The sequence below is a fragment of the Equus quagga genome, chromosome 1, assembly GCF_021613505.1.
Source record: "Equus quagga isolate Etosha38 chromosome 1, UCLA_HA_Equagga_1.0, whole genome shotgun sequence".
Taxonomy (NCBI): domain Eukaryota; kingdom Metazoa; phylum Chordata; class Mammalia; order Perissodactyla; family Equidae; genus Equus; species Equus quagga.
In genome coordinates this window covers 61,701,162-61,719,641 of record NC_060267.1, presented here as the reverse complement: position 1 = coordinate 61,719,641, position 18,480 = coordinate 61,701,162, and the positions used below count along the sequence as shown (strand labels likewise).

Here is an 18,480-nt window from a genome sequence, read left to right as displayed (position 1 = left end):
GCGCGCTGCGGGGGGCGGGCGGGCGCGCGCTGTGGCCCCGGGCTGGTGTGCGCGAGCCGCGCCGCGGGGACGGCGCCCGAGGGCACCGGGCTCTGCGTGTGCGCGCAGCGCGGCGCCGTCTGCGGTTCCGACGGCCGCTCCTACGCCAGCGTCTGCGCGCTGCGTCTGCGCGCCCAGCACGCGCCCCGCGCGCACCCGGGCCACCTGCACAAGGCGCGCGACGGCCCCTGCGAATTTGGTGAGTAGGGCCTCAGGCCCGCGCTGCTGGGGCGGGTGGAGAAAGAGGGACCTCAGTTCTTTGGGATGTGAGGCGAAAGATCCCCTGTGCACTGCGACGGACAGCGCGGCCTGAGCCTCAGTTTTCCCTTCGGGAGCGGTGTTTCTTATCTGGCCGGGTGCTTAAGGAGACTGGGGCAGGAATCCACATCCTCCTGTACCCTCCTGTACCAAGCACTGGAGACACCAGCCACCGTGCTGGTCGGAGTTTTGGTGAGCCTGCTGTCCCTTTTGGTACTTACGTACTTGCTGATGCAGTTACTTGCAGGCCTGGCATGTTTGTCTCACGAGGCTAGGAGTTTGGGGCGGGGGGCGGATTCCTACTGGGTCTGAGTCCCTGGGTTGGGGCACCCTGGGGGTAAGTTGTCTGAATGGAGAGGGAGGGAAGATGAAGATGCCAGAGGAGGAGGAGCTCCAGACCCGGACTCAGGAGTCTCAGGTCACTGGGCCAGAACACCAGGGCTGGGGCCCTGCTGGGGGGCCTGAAGGAGCTCCCACCCAGGACAGGTAAGACCTTTGGAAACCTAGGCTCTGAAAAGATGATGGTGCCATCGGGGCAGACCTGGGTTTTGTGGGGCTGAGGGCTATATAATTTGGAGGGTCCCGCTTTAAGTAAAGAAATCGAAAATTAATCATTGCTGGGGACCTACTAAGCTTCGGTAACATCACAGTAAAGTCACCTATGTACTGATAGCATTGTTGTCCAGCCTCTATATGTAATTTTTAAAAATCAAACAAAAATAACCAGAACATTAGTACAGGGATTTCTAGCTGAGCACCCCGCAGGCCAATTAGATTTTGGAGAACTGCTCTGTCTATGGGGCCTGGAGGAGGCAGTGGACAGTTTAGAGCCAGGGAGCGTGTGGCCCACGAGTCCCAAGGAGACCAAGTTAGGGCTCTAGCCTGGACCTGAGACCAAGTCCAGGCCTAATGCCTAAGTCGGTGTAGTGACTTCAGCTCTGACAAGGAAGGCTTGGGGTGGGGGAGGCCTTTTCCAGGCCTTGGGAAATTTCTAGTCTTCTTTTCCCCCAAGCATTCCAGGCAGATGCACTGAAGCCCAGGAGTCCCAACAGATTGTTGGAGGTGGGGCAGAAAGGCTCCTGTCCCCAGAAACATGAAAACAATGCGTGGCCCATTGAGGGGCCGAGGCAGTCCCGGTGCCTGGGAAAGTCACTGTTGGCTGTTCCTGCTTGGGGCTCCCCGTGGAGGAGAGAGTTGGCCAGTGCTTCCCATGCTGCTGCTGGTTCTCTGAGCAGCCTTGGGCTGGTCCCTTCCTGCTCTGGGCAGTGTCACCCCCTGTGGAGTCACCACTGAGGTCCTTTCCACTTCGAACCTTTGTTTCTGCCCTAAGGCATTGAAACAGTCCTGTCTCCTTCCATCTTCTAGTTCCTGTCATTTATTCTTATAGTCTGCTTTCCTCAGCAGTTAATTCACAGGCGGTTCTCTTTGTTTGCAGACAAGTAACACTCTTACTCCACATGCAGGAGACATAAGAAGTGCTGACCAGGTCCCCAGAAGCTAGGCAGTGCTGAGGGTCTCATGATTTCTCCCTGGAGTGGTATTCTGTTCCTGAGAGAGGGCCACCTTGAAGGCATTTAGACCAAATCTGCTATGATGCAGAGGAGACTGAGACCAGGGGCGCAGGGCCTGGTGCAGGCCGACCAGTGCAGCCTGACCAGCTCCCAGGTCCCCACACCCTGTTCGGTGCTCTTTCAGGACAGGATAGTGTTAAGTCAGGCAGGTGGTGGTTGCCATGGTTACCAGAGTGCCGCCAGATGGCAGGCGGAAACTCCATGCCCCTAATTCATTGAAAATTACCAAATGACAAGTGTGACAGCCCCTCCACTCTGATCTGTGGGCTCTGAGCCTCCCCCATCCCTAGGCATAGGCCCCGAGAGTAAAGATGCTCATGGGGTCAAACGGAGGCAATTCAGACGCTGCTTTTAATGATCCCATAGTGACAGGCATCAGGCCTCCCCTGAATTTAGCTCTTGTTCCCCACCAGCAATTGTGTCATCCGCCACAGACCTGGGTATTTTCCTGTCGCTTTTTGTCCTGAAAGGTCTGTGGCCCTGCCCTCGCGTCCTGGTGAAGCACGAAGGAGCAGACAGGGGGATATTTCCTAGCTGGCACATCGTTCTGTGCTGCCCTAAAGCCATCCTTTATTCAGAGGGTACAGCAGGAGCACTTTTTAACAATGCCCCTAGGGACCCTGGTTGAAGGAAAACAGGCTGAGTCAGACAGCAGCTGTTCAGCTTCCGTGCTGGTGATAAAATTGCCGCCCCTCAGCTCCTCATCTACTCCTTCAGTGAGTGGGCACCCGCCCTTGACGGAATGAGGCCTCGGTGAATACTCTTAGGTTCCTTGCAGTGTGGCAAGTGTTCCTACACCTGCCTCTGGGGGCGATGGGAAACAGTTTTCAGGCTTAAATTCTGACCTTTCCTCCTATGCTCTGAAATGCCCCAAAATGCCTAATAATGAGAGTAATCTTTTGATCAACACACATTTATTGAAGGCCCTCTATATTCCCGCGTATGAATAATTCTTTACTGTTGGAAATCACTTTTGCATCCCATCTTCTTACTTGATTTTTACAACCACCAAGGCCAGCTCTCACTCCCATTTAATAGAAGGGAAAACAGGCGCGCAGAGGGGCATTCCCTGGAGTCACACAGCTAGTGCCCAGCAGAGGGGGCACTCCAGCCTGGGTCTTCCTGGCTCTTTTCAGATGGGGCTGGGCATCTCTAGCCCGCTGGGAGCCTGACCAGGAACGTGCCACAAACTGGCTACCCTTGAATCTTGAGGCTTTCTTGGTCTGGATCCACCTTCCTGTTTTTCCTCCCAAGGCCTGTTGCTGGTTCCTCTGTTGATCACTGGATAATGGCTCCTGAGAGGAAGAGGGACAGCTTCACAGGAGGGGAAGCATCTGAGAGGAGCCTGGAAGGATGAGTAGAAAATTCCTGGGCTGAGAAGAGGGGGATGAGGAGGCACAGCATGAACCAAGGCAGGGAGGTGGGGGGGTCCTGTGAACAGTGGGCCCGCTGGGCAGCTACCCAGTGGGATGGTGGGCAGAGGAGGTGAGGCCCAGAGTAATTTGGGGCAGGGTCATTACAAGTCTTGAGTTCCAGGCTAAGAGATGAAGCTTCATTCTGTACTAAATCATAGGTTCCATTTCTCAACTGTTAAGGTGGCATGGCATTATTATTATTACCGTTATTGTTGTTGCTGTTGTTGATGTTGTTATTGCTATCATTACTTTGAAAGACTGTGTTGTTCCATGTATGCAATTTGCTAACATTGGGAGGGGGCTGGGATCCTGCAGACAGCAGCTCGATGTCGTGTTTTGAATGCTAAATTAGATAGGAACAGGGTCCTGTGCCAATGCCCACCAGGGCACTGAGCCCCCAAAGATTCAGTGAGCTCTTGAGATCCTGAATCTTAGAAAATTCACGTCGGTTGAAATTCCAGCTCCACTTAGAAATCTCAGTCTGTGGGAAGCACGTGTTACCAGGTAACCAGGAGAGGCAGCAAGTGCCACTTTGTGAGAGGGACAAAGAAGGGGGCCTTGTGCTCAAAAGCCTTTCATGCCGAGGGAGGGGTGTGAGGCACAGGCTGCAAGCAGCGGGATTAAGCTGTTCCTCATTCCACAGCTTAACGTGACTATTAGCATAAATTATCAGGGCTGTTCTGCGCGTTGATTATTAAACTCTGTGTGCTTTTTCATACAAGCAGATGGAGTCCTGGGGGATGTTTTGTTAATCTTTCTTTCTCCAGCACCAGAAACTTTAAAGAAATCTCAGAGACGGATCTTCTATCCAGCCATCACGGACATAGTGGATGGGGTGGGGAGACAGATCGCAACACGCTGCAACATAACATCAGTTCCTTTCATTTGTACAGATCCACGTGGTTAATGACGCAGTCACACACCTTCTCTCCCCCTCACCCTGGGGGTTGGGTGGGGCCTCAGTCATTATCTTCACATGCAGATAAGGAGGAAAGGGTTGGCCACCGGCCTCCCTGGCACTTGAGTTTCCCTTGTTAGATTTCACTCACCCACAGTGCTGCCTCTGTGGGTGCAAACCTGGGTGACGATTCTGTTACCTGATGGCTGGATTTGTGCCGTCCCAGCATTACCAGGGCCATTGTTGGCACCAGCAGAAGGAAACAGTACTTAGCAAAGACAAGCTAGAGAGGCAAAGCTGGGACATTCACAGACTGGGCCAACCAGGCACCATCCTCACTCATGAACGCCTGTTGCTCTTGTTGAAGGCAGGAGAAGGAAAGCCCCAGCTCCTCCCGGAGTGTGGTGGCTCTGTGCCCGGGCTCGCCAGTGTGAGGGTGGGCCTCCAGAGCCTCCGGGCAGGGCCCACCAATAGGCAGCTCCCCAGAGGCCCTGGAGGGTCTTGAGCAGGCAAGATGCCTTCCAGGAGACTGCCCTGGGGCAGCACAATCTGCTGAGTCCTCAGGTCCCTCCGTGGGAGCCGTTTACAGTTTGCAGTGGGTCTTATAACTAACTGTTCCTCACAACAGCCTGTGGGGAGGGAGGAGAGGGAGCCTGGGCTCCTGTGCCCATTTAAATGAGGGAGAAACTGAGGCCGAGTCACAGCACTGGGGTATGGCAGAGACAGGATTTGAACCTGGGTTTCTCCTGCCTATGGTCATCATGACGTTGGATACCCAGTGCCTGCCTTGAATGAGCCCTTGGAGACCGTAGGACTAGGAATGTTCTGCTAGTGTTAAGGACACATGGTCCATTTAATGGTGTCTTCACAAGAGCTGTTTCCTGGGGGTGGTGTTTAGAGGGTTTCGTTCCTGCACAGGAAAGAGCTAACAGAGTGGGCCTGAGACCGTATCCTTAGGAAGGCCCGCGGCAAGGTTGGCCCTCGGCTGGTGTCTGCGAACTTGGGTTTCCGGAGGGTTCTCGCCATTCCCAGGACTGGTGAGGGTGGCCCGCTTGCCTAAACTGCGCAGACATCGTGGCTCATGCCACACGCCTGCTCTCCTGCCCGGAGCCTGGGGTTCTGGCACGAGGAGACAGAGGCTGCCGGGGGCCCGGCCCCGGAGAAAGCCCTCAGGCACGAGTGTCTGGGGGGCTGCCCTGGCAGACGGCGTTCCACACGTGTGGTCGCAGCTCATTGCTGGGGAACTGAGCACGCACGTCCTGTGTGACTGCACCCGGAGAGGCTCTTGACGCTGCACCCGGTGTGCCCAGCCGTCGCCCCGGGAGCCTTTCCCTTTGCTGCTGTGCTTGTCTCCCTTCCACGTGGTAAACGGTGGCTGTGAGCACAACTCCGCTGAGTCCTCTGAGTCCTCCTAGTGAGTCATTGAACCTGGGGTCATCTTGGGGACCCCAGCACAATCCCTAAGTGACTCTTCCTTATTCTGGAGCAGAGTCCACACAGATAACAGATGCTTCACTTTAAGAATCAGTGTGGAGTTAATGGGATGAGGGTGCCTGGGTTTGAGTACCTGCTCCTCCAGGCACTTCGCCTTTCTGAGCCTTGGTTTTCTCATCTGTAAAATGGGGATAAAGGCACCTACTTTCCAGGGCTGGTGTGAGGATGAAAGGAGTCATGTACATGGAACTGTCATGTGGAGAGAAGGCAAGATGGTGTAGGACAGAGCTCAGAGCCAGACCTCTGGGCTCAGGGCCTCACCCCCCAGTTAAGGCTGGGGGACCCTGGCTGGCTTCCCCAGCTGGCAGCTGGTGAGATTGCTGGAAAGACCAGACGGGTTAGTCCCTGTGGGCAGGAGCAGCGTGCCCAGTACCCAGCGAGCTCTCAGGTCAGCTGGGGCGTGATGACTGTCAGGATGATGATCACTGCTTGTAAAGAGCTAATACGGATGAGACTATTTTAAGTTTAAAATCAGATATGTTAAAAATAAAAACAGATTACTATGACAGAGAGCAGCATGGGGAAGTTTTTCCAGATGGCTGAACTGTTCTATATCTTGTTTGTGGTGGTGACGTGACTGTCTGCGTTTGTCAAACCTTGCAGCTGTACACCAGAAGGAGTGAATGTACATTTAAAAATAAATAAAAATTTCAATGTCACTTTATCATCAAAAGCAGGGGCGTCTTTTGTAAAAGACATGGTATTTTCTGCCACAAAATCAGTGGCAAAGACAGTATTTCCAAGACAGCCTTTCTTAATTGTAGTTATTGAAGCAGAGGGAGAGGGAAATGCCAGGAGAGAGAAGGATGAAATGTGGTTTACTGGTTTGTTCATTTGGGCCTGAAAGGGACTGATGAAATCTCATTTAAAATGTGTGAATTTGCGTGAACGGAAGTAAAGCCCGTTGACCGCGTGTCCCTGTGGAATCGGTTGAGGCTTTGGTGTAAGATGTGGTTCTGATTGTTCCCACAGCGAGCCATTTGAGGACCGATCTGGGCTCTGGGGGAGGCAGTGCTGCCAGGAGGATGAGAATAAATTAGATTCTCTTTGTTGTCTGTCGCCAATGGGGCTCCTGCCAGGGAGCAGGGTGTTGTGGTTCTTTGTGGCAGCCGGGCAGGTGGCTGGGGCGTGGCCTGGGACCTTGGTTCACTGGGGGGACTTTGGTTACACTCAGGACATGGGTGGTGCTTGGAGGGAGTCAGAATGGCACAACTGAAGGAGTGGGCTGCTCAGGCTGATGGGGAAGAAAGCAGCTGCGGGGGTGGGGGGCAGTGTCTGGATTCAACTCTGCGGGAGGCTATGGGGCACCAGGGGCCTGTGGGTCTCCGTGGGCAGCCCTGGAGTCCACAGGCGTTACAGGGAGGTGAGTTTTAGCTCCAGATGAGGACAAGCTTTCTTACCAGCAGAGCCCTCCAAGGATGGAAGGGCTTGGCTCCATAGGTAGTGAGCTCTCCATCACTGGAGGCGTGCAGGTGGAGGCTAGAAGAGCACATCACGGACTTTCAGGCACAGGATCTTGTGCAGTTGGGCCCCTCCAGTTTGAGACTCTGTGGCTCTAAGACAATTTCCCAGAGATTTTTTGGCGCCATCTGAACAGGGTCTGCTTCCTAGATTGCCTGGAGGGACCAGACCATTCTCATTTCTGCGCCTTTTCACTCCTGTCCCTCCCCCCTCCTCCTCGGGCCTTCTGTCTCCCTCCCTTGTTCTCCTTTTTCATTGCAGCCTCACCCAGCTGGGCGAGGGCCCTGTCCCTCTCCAGGACTGTCCTTGAGTCCCCAGGCAAAGTCCCAGGAGTTGTAGACACCGCAGTTTGGTGGCCTGAGAATGAATGTGTTTGCTCTTCTGTTTGTCGTGTGTTTCTTCATCCAGTCACCTGTTTACCAGACCTGCTCCTGCGCCCCCTTGTGCATCGTGTTCTCTTAAACCATCATTTTCACACTTATCATGGGGTAAGTTCAGCTCAACAGCCCTGTGAAGCAGGGGTATTGCCCCATCTTGCAGACGAGCAGACAGAGCAGAGAGCATTTCCCTCACCAGGCCTCTGCACTGCACCTTGCCCAAGACACTGTGGGGCCAGAGGCAAGTGTGGGCTGAGCTTGCCATCTAGTGCAGGTGAGACCAGATGGAAACACCTGGACTGCAAGGCGGGCTAAGATTCAGCAGGTCAAAGCGGTGCAGCCCCCCTGACACGTACCCTCTGGGCCCTGCAGGCTGGGGAGCCTGCATGCATGTAGCTGGGGGTGCATTCCATGCAGAGGGGAGGCAGGGCAGTTCAGGCAGGTACATTGAGGAGCTGGATGGACAAGGTGGCTAGACTTGCTTCTTTTAGTGCCAGTTTGAGCAGAGCAGATGCCAGGCACAGGGAGGAGGGCAGACTGTGGAGTATCAGCTGAGAATTTCTAATTCGCATGCCCGCCTGCTCCAGTCCCATCCAGCGAGCCCACACCTTCCCTCTCTTTTCTGTAGTGTTCGGCAGCGTAGAGCCACGTTTCTCATTCTCTCTCTGGGAGGGCAGCCAGGCCTGGCTTCCTGAGTCCCTACACTGGCTGCCCCGCCTGCCATTCTGCCCTGGGGATGCAGAGGGGTGTGCAGAGTGGGAGGCCCTGGGTGGAGTCTGCGTTACGCAAATGAGCATCTTGAAGGGCCCGCAGCGGGTCTCAGGTGGCGCGGGCAGTGCAGCTGTCCCTGGCCCTGCTCTTTGAAGTGCCCTCCAGGGAAGCAGAGCAGCCGTCTGTTAGAAGACTCTGCCACTCCCGGAGCCCGCCCAGTCTGCCATGTGTCTGAGCTGTGAGCAGATGGCAGGGGGGCCTGGAGGGGCCCTGGGAGGAGTGTGAGGGGACCCGAGCTCCGCCACAGCCGCGCTGGGTGACTTTGGGAAGTCTCCTTCCTCTCTGGACCCTGTTTTCCTGTTTCTGGAACCAAGGTGTTGGGTGAGAAAATGCAGGCCTCCCCTCAGCTCCGAGGAGAACTCTCCTGGGGTGTGTGTGAGTTCCTCACCTGCGCCGGGCGCCTATCCGCCGCCACCCTCGCGTCAGGCTGGCCGTGGGCTCTCTGCAGGCCAGCAGCTTTCCTGTGGCTGCTTGGAACTGGCAGGGCAAAGCTTGTGCTCCCCGTCTTCTCCTCCCAGCTCCTGTGGTCGTCCTTCCACCTCGGAGTGTGCACAATGTCACCGGGACACAGGCGCACCTGTCCTGTAAGGTGAGGGCTGTGCCTGCGCCAGTCATCACCTGGAGGAAGGTATTTATATCCAAGAGCATGCATGCGCGTGTATGTGTGCGCGTGTGTGAGAGAGAGGTGTAAATGTTTTTTTCTTTTAAGTGTGTTTGTGTGTATATGTTTGTATGTGATCAAGGGTTTAAAAAAGAGATCTTATATACCGCTCCTCTACCTCCATGTTTATGCCTCAAAACCTTTACCCCAGAGCTCTCTCCAGAGAAGGGGAGTTGCCGTCCTTCCCGTGTCATTTGCTTCCTCAGCCACTAGTTGTCCATGAAGTTCTGCTGTTGATCTGGCCTAGATCAGCGGAGTGAAGTCAGAGCCTCCTTCCCCGGGTCTGGGGTTTGGGAAGCCTGGGCTGGTGGCTGATGACCCAATCTTGTTCCCGAACTACATCTTCCTGCAGGTCTTTTCTTGGCCCTGAGCTAACATCCGTTGCCAATCTTCCTCTTTTTGCTTGAGGAAGATTGTCCCTGAGCTAACATCTGTGCCAGTCTTCCTCTATTTTTTTTTATATGTGGGACACTGCCACAGCATGTGGTGTGTGGTGTGTGGGTCCGCACCCAGAATCCGAACCCGCAAACCCAAGGCCACCAAAGGAGCACACGAACCTGACCACTACACTAGCGGCTGGCCCCTGCAGATCAGTTTTGAGAGACTGGCTTGGATCTCAGCATATGTTGTCCCCTTATCCATCTCAACGGCCCTGAGAAGGGCCATGACATTCTGAACTGCTTCTGCAAGATGGTGATGGTGTCCACAGCTTCACTGTCCAGCAGGGGGTGCTGTCTGTACTTACATTTAGGTTTGAAAAGCGACTGACATTTTAATAGGAATAAGAGGTACTAGCATGTCAGCCTTCCAGTCAATGGGAAGATGAAGTCAGTGAGGATGTCTGTGGGGTGGTCCTTATTCAAAAATGCTTTTTCTAAACCATACCTGGCTTTTCTGTCCTCTGTAGGTCACACAGTCTCCTGAGGGCACCCAGGTGCTGGAGGACCTGCCTGGGGACCACGTCAATATAGCTGTCCAGGTACAAGGGGGCCCTTCTGACCACGAGGCCAGGGCCTGGATTTTGGTGAGCATCTCATTTGTTTAGTGTTGCTGGCTATTATTGACTGGCCCTCATAAAGCACCCTTTATATTTCTATAACACGTGACACATTTCAAAGCTGTTGTTACCCATTTCTCTTGGACCCTAAAATTACCATGAGGAAAGTGGAGCAGGCAGTGTGACCCCTGAGAGCATAGTGATCTTCGGTGGTAGGATAGTCGGGGCCCCAGAAAGGCGTCTGCGTCCTAGTCCCTGGGACCCATGGACATGTTATTTTATACGGCAAGAGGAGATTAAGGTTGCAGATGGAAGTGAGCCTGCTCATCAGCTGGCTTTAATAAGGAAGTCAACCTGGATTATCTGAGTGGGCCCAGTGTAATCACAAGAGTCCTTGAAATGTGGAAGAGGGAGGCAGGAGAGAGGGCCAGAGAGATGGCAGTATCTGAAAGACATGCCCTGTCATTGCTGGCATTGAAGCGGCCACAAGCCAAGGAATGCAGGCAGCCTCTAGAATGGAAAGGCAAGAAACAGGTTTTCCCCTAGGGACTCTAGAAAGAAGACAGCCCTGCCAACACCTTGACTTTAGCACACTGAGACTGTTCGGACTTCTGACTTCAAGAACTGTAGTTTGTGTTGTTTTAAGCCATTAGTGGTGGTTGGTTACAGCAGCCCCAGGAAAATAATACACTTGCCCAAGACCCTACGGCAGATAAAGAGGGGCCAGGGCTCCTCTACGCCACTGCAGCAGTTTTGCTAAAACAAGGGAATGCCATGTGTTTGAAAGAGTGAGGGACTGATGACACAGGCTTCCATGTTGGGCTGGTCACTCTGCCTCTCTGAGCTTCAGTGACCACAATGGTAAAAAGAGGGCTTTGGACTGGACAGCGTCCAAGGGCCCTGGGACAGACCTGCGAGTCTCCTGTAACATGAGGATAATGATGCTCCTCCTTCCCACGTGACAGGCGTGAGTTCAAAATGAGAAGGTGTGCATAAACCCTCCCCAGTCTGCAGAGTGACTCACAGGTTGTTACCATAGAGAAAGCAAGAGACGAGAGAGCTGGATGTGGGTCTGCTCTGCAGGGCCGTGCGAGCAGGCTGCCCTCTGAGGCTGTGCTCCCCATCTGCTCCCATCCCTGCGAGGTTTGGTGACTTCACCCAGCTCAGAGACTCAGGATGCAGTTGGGTCCGAGGCTTTTTCAGCTCAAGCACATTCCCCCGCTTATTTACAGGAAAAGGTAGCGAAAGAGTGATGTCTGGTGCTACTCTGTAAAGGCTGCCTCCCTCCAGGGCACTTGTGGGCCGTTCCTTGGTCGGTAGATTTTTGTTCTTTTAATTTGCGGTATTTTCCTTATAATCTATACCTATCACCTTCAATAAAAGGACCAGGTTGCTCACAGTAAAAGGCAGGAATGCAGGGGCCTGGCCCCGTGGCCGAGTGGTTAAATGTACCGAGGGGCTCCACTTTGGCAGCCCAAGGTTTGCCAGTTCGGATCCTGGGCATGGACCTGCACACCACTCATCAGGCCATGCTGAGGCGGTGTCCCACATAGAGGAACTAGAAGGACCTACAAGTAGGATATACAACTATGTACTGGGGCTTTGGGGAGAAGAAGAAAAAAAGTTTGGCCCTGAGCTAACATCTGTTGCCAATCTTCCTCACCAGAAAAGAAAGCATACTTAGAAAAAAAAAGGCAGGAATGCAGAGTAAAGATTAAAATGAGAGGCCCGGTAGAGAGGGTGTTAAGAAGGGAATTTAACTCTTTCTTGGCAGGCAAGGCAAGAAGAGAAATACAGTGAGCTCTGTCTCATTTTGAAAAGGAGTGAGTGTTCAGATGTAGCTTAAGAACTAAATCAAGAAGTGAGTTTTTTGTGCCATGTATGACTGCATAAACTGCCTGTGTTATTTCTAGATCCACCCTCTGAGAAAGGAAGATGAGGGAGTGTACCAGTGCCATTCAGCCAACGTGGTTGGGGAGGCCCAGTCCCACGGCACGGTCACAGTCACCGATCTGAGTAAATACCAAGCCCCTCGCTTCCCAGCTCCAGGTGACCACTTGTGATGGAGTCATGTACATGTTCTAAGTCACTTTCAGTATTTACACACCTGTGTCACAAGAGACTGAGATGATATGTAATGAAAAGAAAAATACATAAATCGAGGAAACTAGAGGAATGCAAAACGGGAGTGGGCACATATTGTGACTAGCAGGTAGATTCTCTAGTGTGTTCTGCACACGTCGCTCTGGGCTTCCCACCTCACATACAGAGTCAAGAGATGAGAACGTTATGGGTGTCCATAAGGTGAAAAAAACCAGTCGTTTTTTCCGTTTCTGAGGCTGAACGGAGTGTTTCCTACACGTCCTCGCAGAGAGGCTCCGAGAGCAGACGTGGTCCCTGCAGCGCGCCCCTGTGAGCACGCACCTGCGGAGCACACAGTCTGAGCTTCATCTGTCTGTGCCCGGCTTCCTCCTTATCTGCAGCTCTGCTGTCTCCAGGCCTTGCCTCCCTGTCCCCAACACTGTGCCTGTTGAGAATCAACACATCTCCAGGAGAACCTGCATCTCCCCTGGCCTCATAGTCACCTGCCTAAGGGGTTGCACCTGTCCCCGGCGCCAGGTGGGCTGTGACCTTGGGAGACGAGTCCCTTTATTAGCCAGCTTTTGCTGCTTAACAACCTCCAAACCTCGCTGGTCACAGCCACCAACTTTTATCTCTTGCTAGCATTGCGCGTCATGGCTGTGGGTTGGCTGTGCCCCCGCTCCAGGTGTCTTTTCATAGTGGGGCCAGCTGGAGGAGCAGCCCAGTGTGGAGCACATCCATTCTGGCGGCAGAGGGGTGAGTGAGAGGCCGGGCCGAGCACAGGCTCATTTAAAGGTTTTGCTCCGATGCAGCCTGTGTCACATCTGCTAAGTCCATCAGCCAAAGTAAGTCCCACAGCCGCGCGCAGCGTCAGTGGCGTTGGGGGAGGTCTGCTCCTCTCACCAGAGGCCCAGGATGGGTATGCGTGATCTTCTTATAGGGTCGGAGGAAGGAACAGTCTTGAACAGGCACTATCACCAAGGCCAACTGACAAGTTTTTTTAATAGAGCAGGAAAAACTAGAAACAAGTTTGGTGTTTGTGAAAAGCAGCAGGATTTGCTGTGGTTGTAATCCATATGATTCCATATTTAGCACTATTGTCGTGCATCTTCTGAATACAAGGCCTCGCGTCAGGTCTGCGGAGGACACACAGAAAACCCAACAGTGAGCGTCACTGCACTACAAGCATACAAGATTTAGGAAATAGGGTGTGTGTGAGTTTGAGGAGAGAGAAGTGGCTTAGAACTGGGGAAAACACAGGAAGGCTTCACTGAGGGCGTAGCATTGGGTTTGGAGGATGGGTGGGTGCACATTGTTAGAGCTCCTGGAAACGGGGAGAAAAATAGAAGGTATAAAACCCTCAAATAGGAATTCAACAAAGAGTTAGGAGGTGGCTCTTAAAGTTGCCCCCCTGATACTTGACTTTTTGTTTTACACACACACACACACATGTTTCATCTTTTAAATATATATATATAATTTTTAAGTATATATACATTTTTTAACGGAGATGATCTGGGCTATGAATACGGTCTATTATAGACGAGTTTTCAAAAGGGAGCCACAAAGAACCATGGAGTTTAGGACCATTGCCACCACCCAGTTCTTGAGTCCCCTCTACAACATGCAGTATTGGCCAGCTCTTGCTTGCATACCTCCAGAGATGTGGAGCTCATTACCACCAGACAACCATCTTTGCATTTTCCAGTGGTTAAAAGTTCTTCCTCATGTTAAGCTGGAATCTGCCTCCCTGAAAAGCCCCCCCCCATTGGTCTTAAATGTAATTCTTGGACCCCCAGGGGGCTCTCCGCTCCCCACCAGCACCACTCCTTGCCGGGGAGAGATGCACGGTTATTTACGTCACCTTCCATTTAGCACACAGTTGATTGTGACAGAGCAGGCTTCTTTTCTCTAACTCTTTTCCCTCTTTTCTTCCAGGGTCTTAGGAACATTGATCACAGGATGACGGAAATGGATTATTTTGCTTTGTGAAGAGCTGGAAAAACTGTGTTTGTGGATGACCCCTTTTGTATGTTTTTAAAAATTAGATGCAAACTAGATTTGTATGCAGATGTAGTTTTTAGCAGGGCAAACATTAGAAAAATGGGCTACATGTAGCTTTTTTATACTTTTGAAATGAATTGCTCTGTGAGAGTTCTTTTTGTAACTCCTCCCTCCCAGGGAAGTCGTGTCATGGTCTATTTGTAATTCTGAAGGGCTGGAGCGTGGCATGTGTCAGCTGGGACTGTTTACCTTGTTTGTCCGTGGCTCACTAGTGGAGCTCTGTGATGTAGACAGTGTGTATTGTAGGACGGGGAGGGTCCCGATGTCCTCTGCCTGCTATGATCTCTGACTGCTGTGTGACCTGGACAGGGCCCTCCCCTCTCTGGGCCTTGGTCTCTTCACCTGCGAATGTGACTGTAGACTGGATGTTACCCGTGTCCCTTCAAGCCCTGCCATCCTAGAGTAAGATGGCCATAAAAGATGGGAAAAGTACAGGGCATGTGGTCTTAGCAGTCTTTTATAAAGGGCTGTCCCCTCCAGTGCATACCACTGCTTCATCCTAGAGGGTGGCAGCTGGCTGCGGCTCTTCTATTCGTGCTATTTCCTCATTTGAAAGAGGTTTAGTCCTGTGTGGACATTTTCTAGGCTCAGGGGCCCCTTGGCTGGGTGTTTGGGGACCGAGATGTCCACTTGTTAACATTCTAAGCATTCTCTAACCAGGTGGACAGTGGAGAGCTGGCTTCTGGACATCAAACTGTGAAACTGGGTCGGATGCTGTCTCTGGGCTGTGGAGTTAGAGTGTGGTAGAGTACATTTTACTTAGAGACGTCTCAACCTCACCCAAGAATAAGGTTTTCTTTCTTTCTTTTTTTAATGAAGAAAGAAAGAAGGAGAATATTTTGTATCTGGGCTAAAAGGAAATAGATCTTCTAGGTGACTGACTTGGGCTCTCACAAGTGGTGAGTCCCTTAGGTTCATGAAGCACGCCTCCATCTGTGGTCACCTCCTAACTCCAGACGGCAGGTAGGGCAAGCGCTACTGTCCCTCACCCTTTATAGGTGAAGACCCAGGCTCCGAGAGTAAAGCACTTGGCTGAGGTCTGAAGGCCTCTGAGAAGGACCAGAACTCCGGGCGCCTGGCCCCCCTCAGCATCCATTCCTCTCTGTGTGCTGCTTCTCAGGATGGTCTCGTAACGCCGTAAAGGAAGGCGCTGCCAGTTCTCCAGGGTCAGGGTTCCTTCGTCAGGGCTCACCTCAGCTTTTACAGCACACTGTCATGCTGCTCATGTTCCGCGCGTTACCTTTTGGAGTCCTTTTTGGAATTGCATTTTATGCCTTTAAGCCTGGCCGCTCCATATCTGAAGTACTGGGGTGATGTCACCCTGAGAAGCTGGCCCCGGCGGTCCAGAAACAGGCGGCCCATTGGGGTTCATCCCATGTTTGCTGCGCGACCCTGAGCAAGTCCCCTTCACTTTCTGACCTCAGTTCCCTCATTTGAGTAAGAAGGGAATGAAACTAGAGGGAGAGGGGGGGTTTTCAAACTTTAAAACATTGGAACGCTTCTTTGAATAACGTTAGAATTGAAACTGATCATTCTAGAAGCTGTGGTTGTCTCTTACGGGTTGGAGCTGCTGCGGACCTGCTCTTACCGCCCCCCACTCGGCACCTCCCACCCCTCTGCCCGCTCCCCACACTGCAGTGTTTCCGTATCTGAGGTTTGCAGTTAATTCTTCCATGAGTTGAGTGGTTGGGAGATGACTTGGTAGGACGCTTAGTGAAACTCTCGGGAGGAAGAGGAGACTCCGGCCCTGCAGAAGGCGGTGAGGAGCATGCGTCTGCTCATGAGCACAATCAGGGAGATCAGCGGATCACCTCAGATTTGCCCACACAGAACTGGAGAGTTGGAGCCAGACCCAGAGAGCAGGTTGGACAGATCCCTGTGGCGACAGAGCTGAGCATCAAGACTGCGTGAGGCTGGGTTTAGCATCATAACTATGTACAAAAATAGTAAATGTTAGACTGCCTGAGATTTTCACCAAAACTGGAAGGGTAGAGGAACTTGATTGTTCCGACCTAGTGAACGATTAGTTTCTGACTGCGAGTGCCCAAGACTCTTCAGAGCCAAAGCTGTGTGCTGTGGCTCTTACCTTTTGGAAACGTGAGCCCCCAGAGCCCCTGTTTTCTACCCTGTTTTCGTAGATCTGATGGTGTCACATGACCCTGCACCTGAAGAATGTCTTAAGGGCAGGCTGTGTGGTCTCTCTGTCCTTGGAAGGCTTCTGTAGGTGGGTCCAGGTCCCACTGATGCTTCCCCATCCTCCCGTGCGCATCTTGGCTTTTCTTCTTCTTGCCCACATCAGCTGCTGCGGTCCAAATCCTCCTCACCTCACACGCCTGCGCTGTGGGCACAGCCCCACTTCGTCACCTTGCTTGCGATTTTAACCAGCCCTGATCACCTACTGCTGGCCTGATCCTTCTAACCGTCCCCCACCCCCCGAACTTGTGTCTATTACTCTGTAAGCATTCTAGTATTAAATTCACTCAGCTACATCTGCCCTCTGTCACCTTCCACACGCACACGGAGAGGCTGGGAGGGTGCAGACGCTGGCAATGTGAAGGCAGGTGGGGCCTGGGCCCTGCCCTCTGGTGAGACTTGAGTAGGGCTGAGTGGGATGAAGTCCCATCCTGCCAGGCAGCACAAGGCGCCACCTTTGTGATCAGAGCACGGGGAGATCAGGGAAGACTTCGTGGAAGAGGAGACGTCTGAGCTGGGGATTGGAGTGAGTGGAGATTCCTGCGTAGGGAAGCAGCATGCCGAAAGAGCAGGGGCGGCTGGTGGGAGCTGGAGCGAGGGGGGGGGGGGGGGGGGGGGGCTGAGGTTAGACTTGACGCCGTAAGCATTGGGCAGCCCCAATCTCGGTCTCAGTCTTCTGTTGTCAGCTGGGTTTCAAGAAGATAATTCGAAAGCCAGTGTTCAATCCCAAATGTATTTCCCACCTTAAACAAAAAGGTCTTATTTTTATCAAAATGGATTTTTGTCTTCAAGTTTTATGGTGAAGTTAATCCTATGTCTTTAAAAAACATTGCCCTCCCCTCGCCCCGGGGGTGGACGATGCAGGAAAAATTAACAAGAGCGAGAAAATCAGTCGACCGTGAGCTGTCTCCTCTGCTGAGCTTCCTCATTCCCAGCCTTCGCCAGGGCCTCTCGAACATTCAGTCAGAGAAAGGTTATTATGTGATATTTTAATTAACTAAGGAAAACTAAAAGGCCCCGGGGTCTGCAGCTGAATAATGAATTCCGAACACGGGAGCCCATCACCAGGGCAGAACCGGAGAGCAGCACCTGCCCATGCTCGTCTGTGAGGCCGATTCTCTTTCCCGCAGTCTGAACTCCTAACAGTCAGTCAGGGCTGCCTCCGAGTTCAGCCTCGACTGCATGGGGGCTGAGAAGGGTGTGCCACCAGGAGGCAGGTACCTGCGTCTCCTTCCGCCAGGGCTGCGTCTTCCTCTTGATATTAGGGAGGGGCTTGTTGTCCCGGGAAGAGTGAAAATCAGTGATAGGTGTGTGTGTTGGGGGCACAGAAGCCTCTCTTTTCTCCATTTGTAAATCCACCCACCACACACATCTGCAGGGCACCTACTGTGCACCAGGCATGGCCAGGTGCTGAGGGGTCTACTGTCACTCACAGCCCCCAGGGTCGCAGCCCTGGCACTGAGAGCTGCTGGAGGTACCAGATCTGGACCCATCTCTCTCTGCTGCTGAAAGTGCTGCCGTCATCCCTAGGCTAGAATGGGCCTTAGCTTTGGGGAAGGAAGACCTGGAACCAAAGTCCAGCCCCGCCACAGTCTGTGTGTCTGGGTCAATTCCCTCTACTCTCCAAGCCTCCATTTCCTCTTCAGTCCAGGAGGTCAGCATCACTGCCCTGTCCTGCTGCTCTGAGAATCCCAGGAACCCATGGACATGTGCGGTCCACTCTGTAGAGGATGCTGAGGGCTGTCTGCCAGGTGGGCTCCCTAGTTATGAATCCAAATTTTTGTTTTAAGCCTTTTTTACTAATATGTGTGGAGAAGACACTCAAGATGCTAGATTTTTGGCAAGGGTGCTCTTCTGGCTGTATTTTGGCCTTTTTCCTTTTTTTCTTCAGTCTTAGGAATTAGTGATGGGCTAGATAGTCCCCAGAGGATTTGCAAGCTCTTTGAGATGAGGGAAATGGGTGGAATCTGAACTGCCTCTAGAGATGCATTTCCAGTCTTGCAAGGATTTTCCAAGGACAATTGCTCTTGTTTTCTCAGAAACTGGGTTGTAACTCAGATGACATTATAGGTTGATCTTCCTGTCCAACTACATCACAAAGGCACAGAGAAACCACTCAAGTTTTCTCCCAGATGGAGTTTCTGGGACATAACCCATCCAATTGAAAGTGTTTCCAATTAATTAGAATGCACCTGAGGG

At 52.6% G+C, this 18,480-nt stretch overlaps 1 protein-coding gene across 1 annotated transcript; it reads left to right on the top strand.

Annotated features, from left to right (window-relative positions):
- Nucleotides 1-12: 12 nt before the first annotated feature.
- IGFBPL1 (insulin like growth factor binding protein like 1) lies at nucleotides 13-12,005 on the top strand (the record flags this gene model as incomplete). Its single annotated transcript, XM_046655864.1, has 4 exons — nucleotides 13-238; nucleotides 8,803-8,912; nucleotides 9,853-9,969; nucleotides 11,856-12,005. Coding segments are annotated over 4 exons (603 nt in total), but the record flags the coding sequence as incomplete, so codon positions are not given.
- Between the last annotated feature and the right edge of the window lie 6,475 nt (nucleotides 12,006-18,480).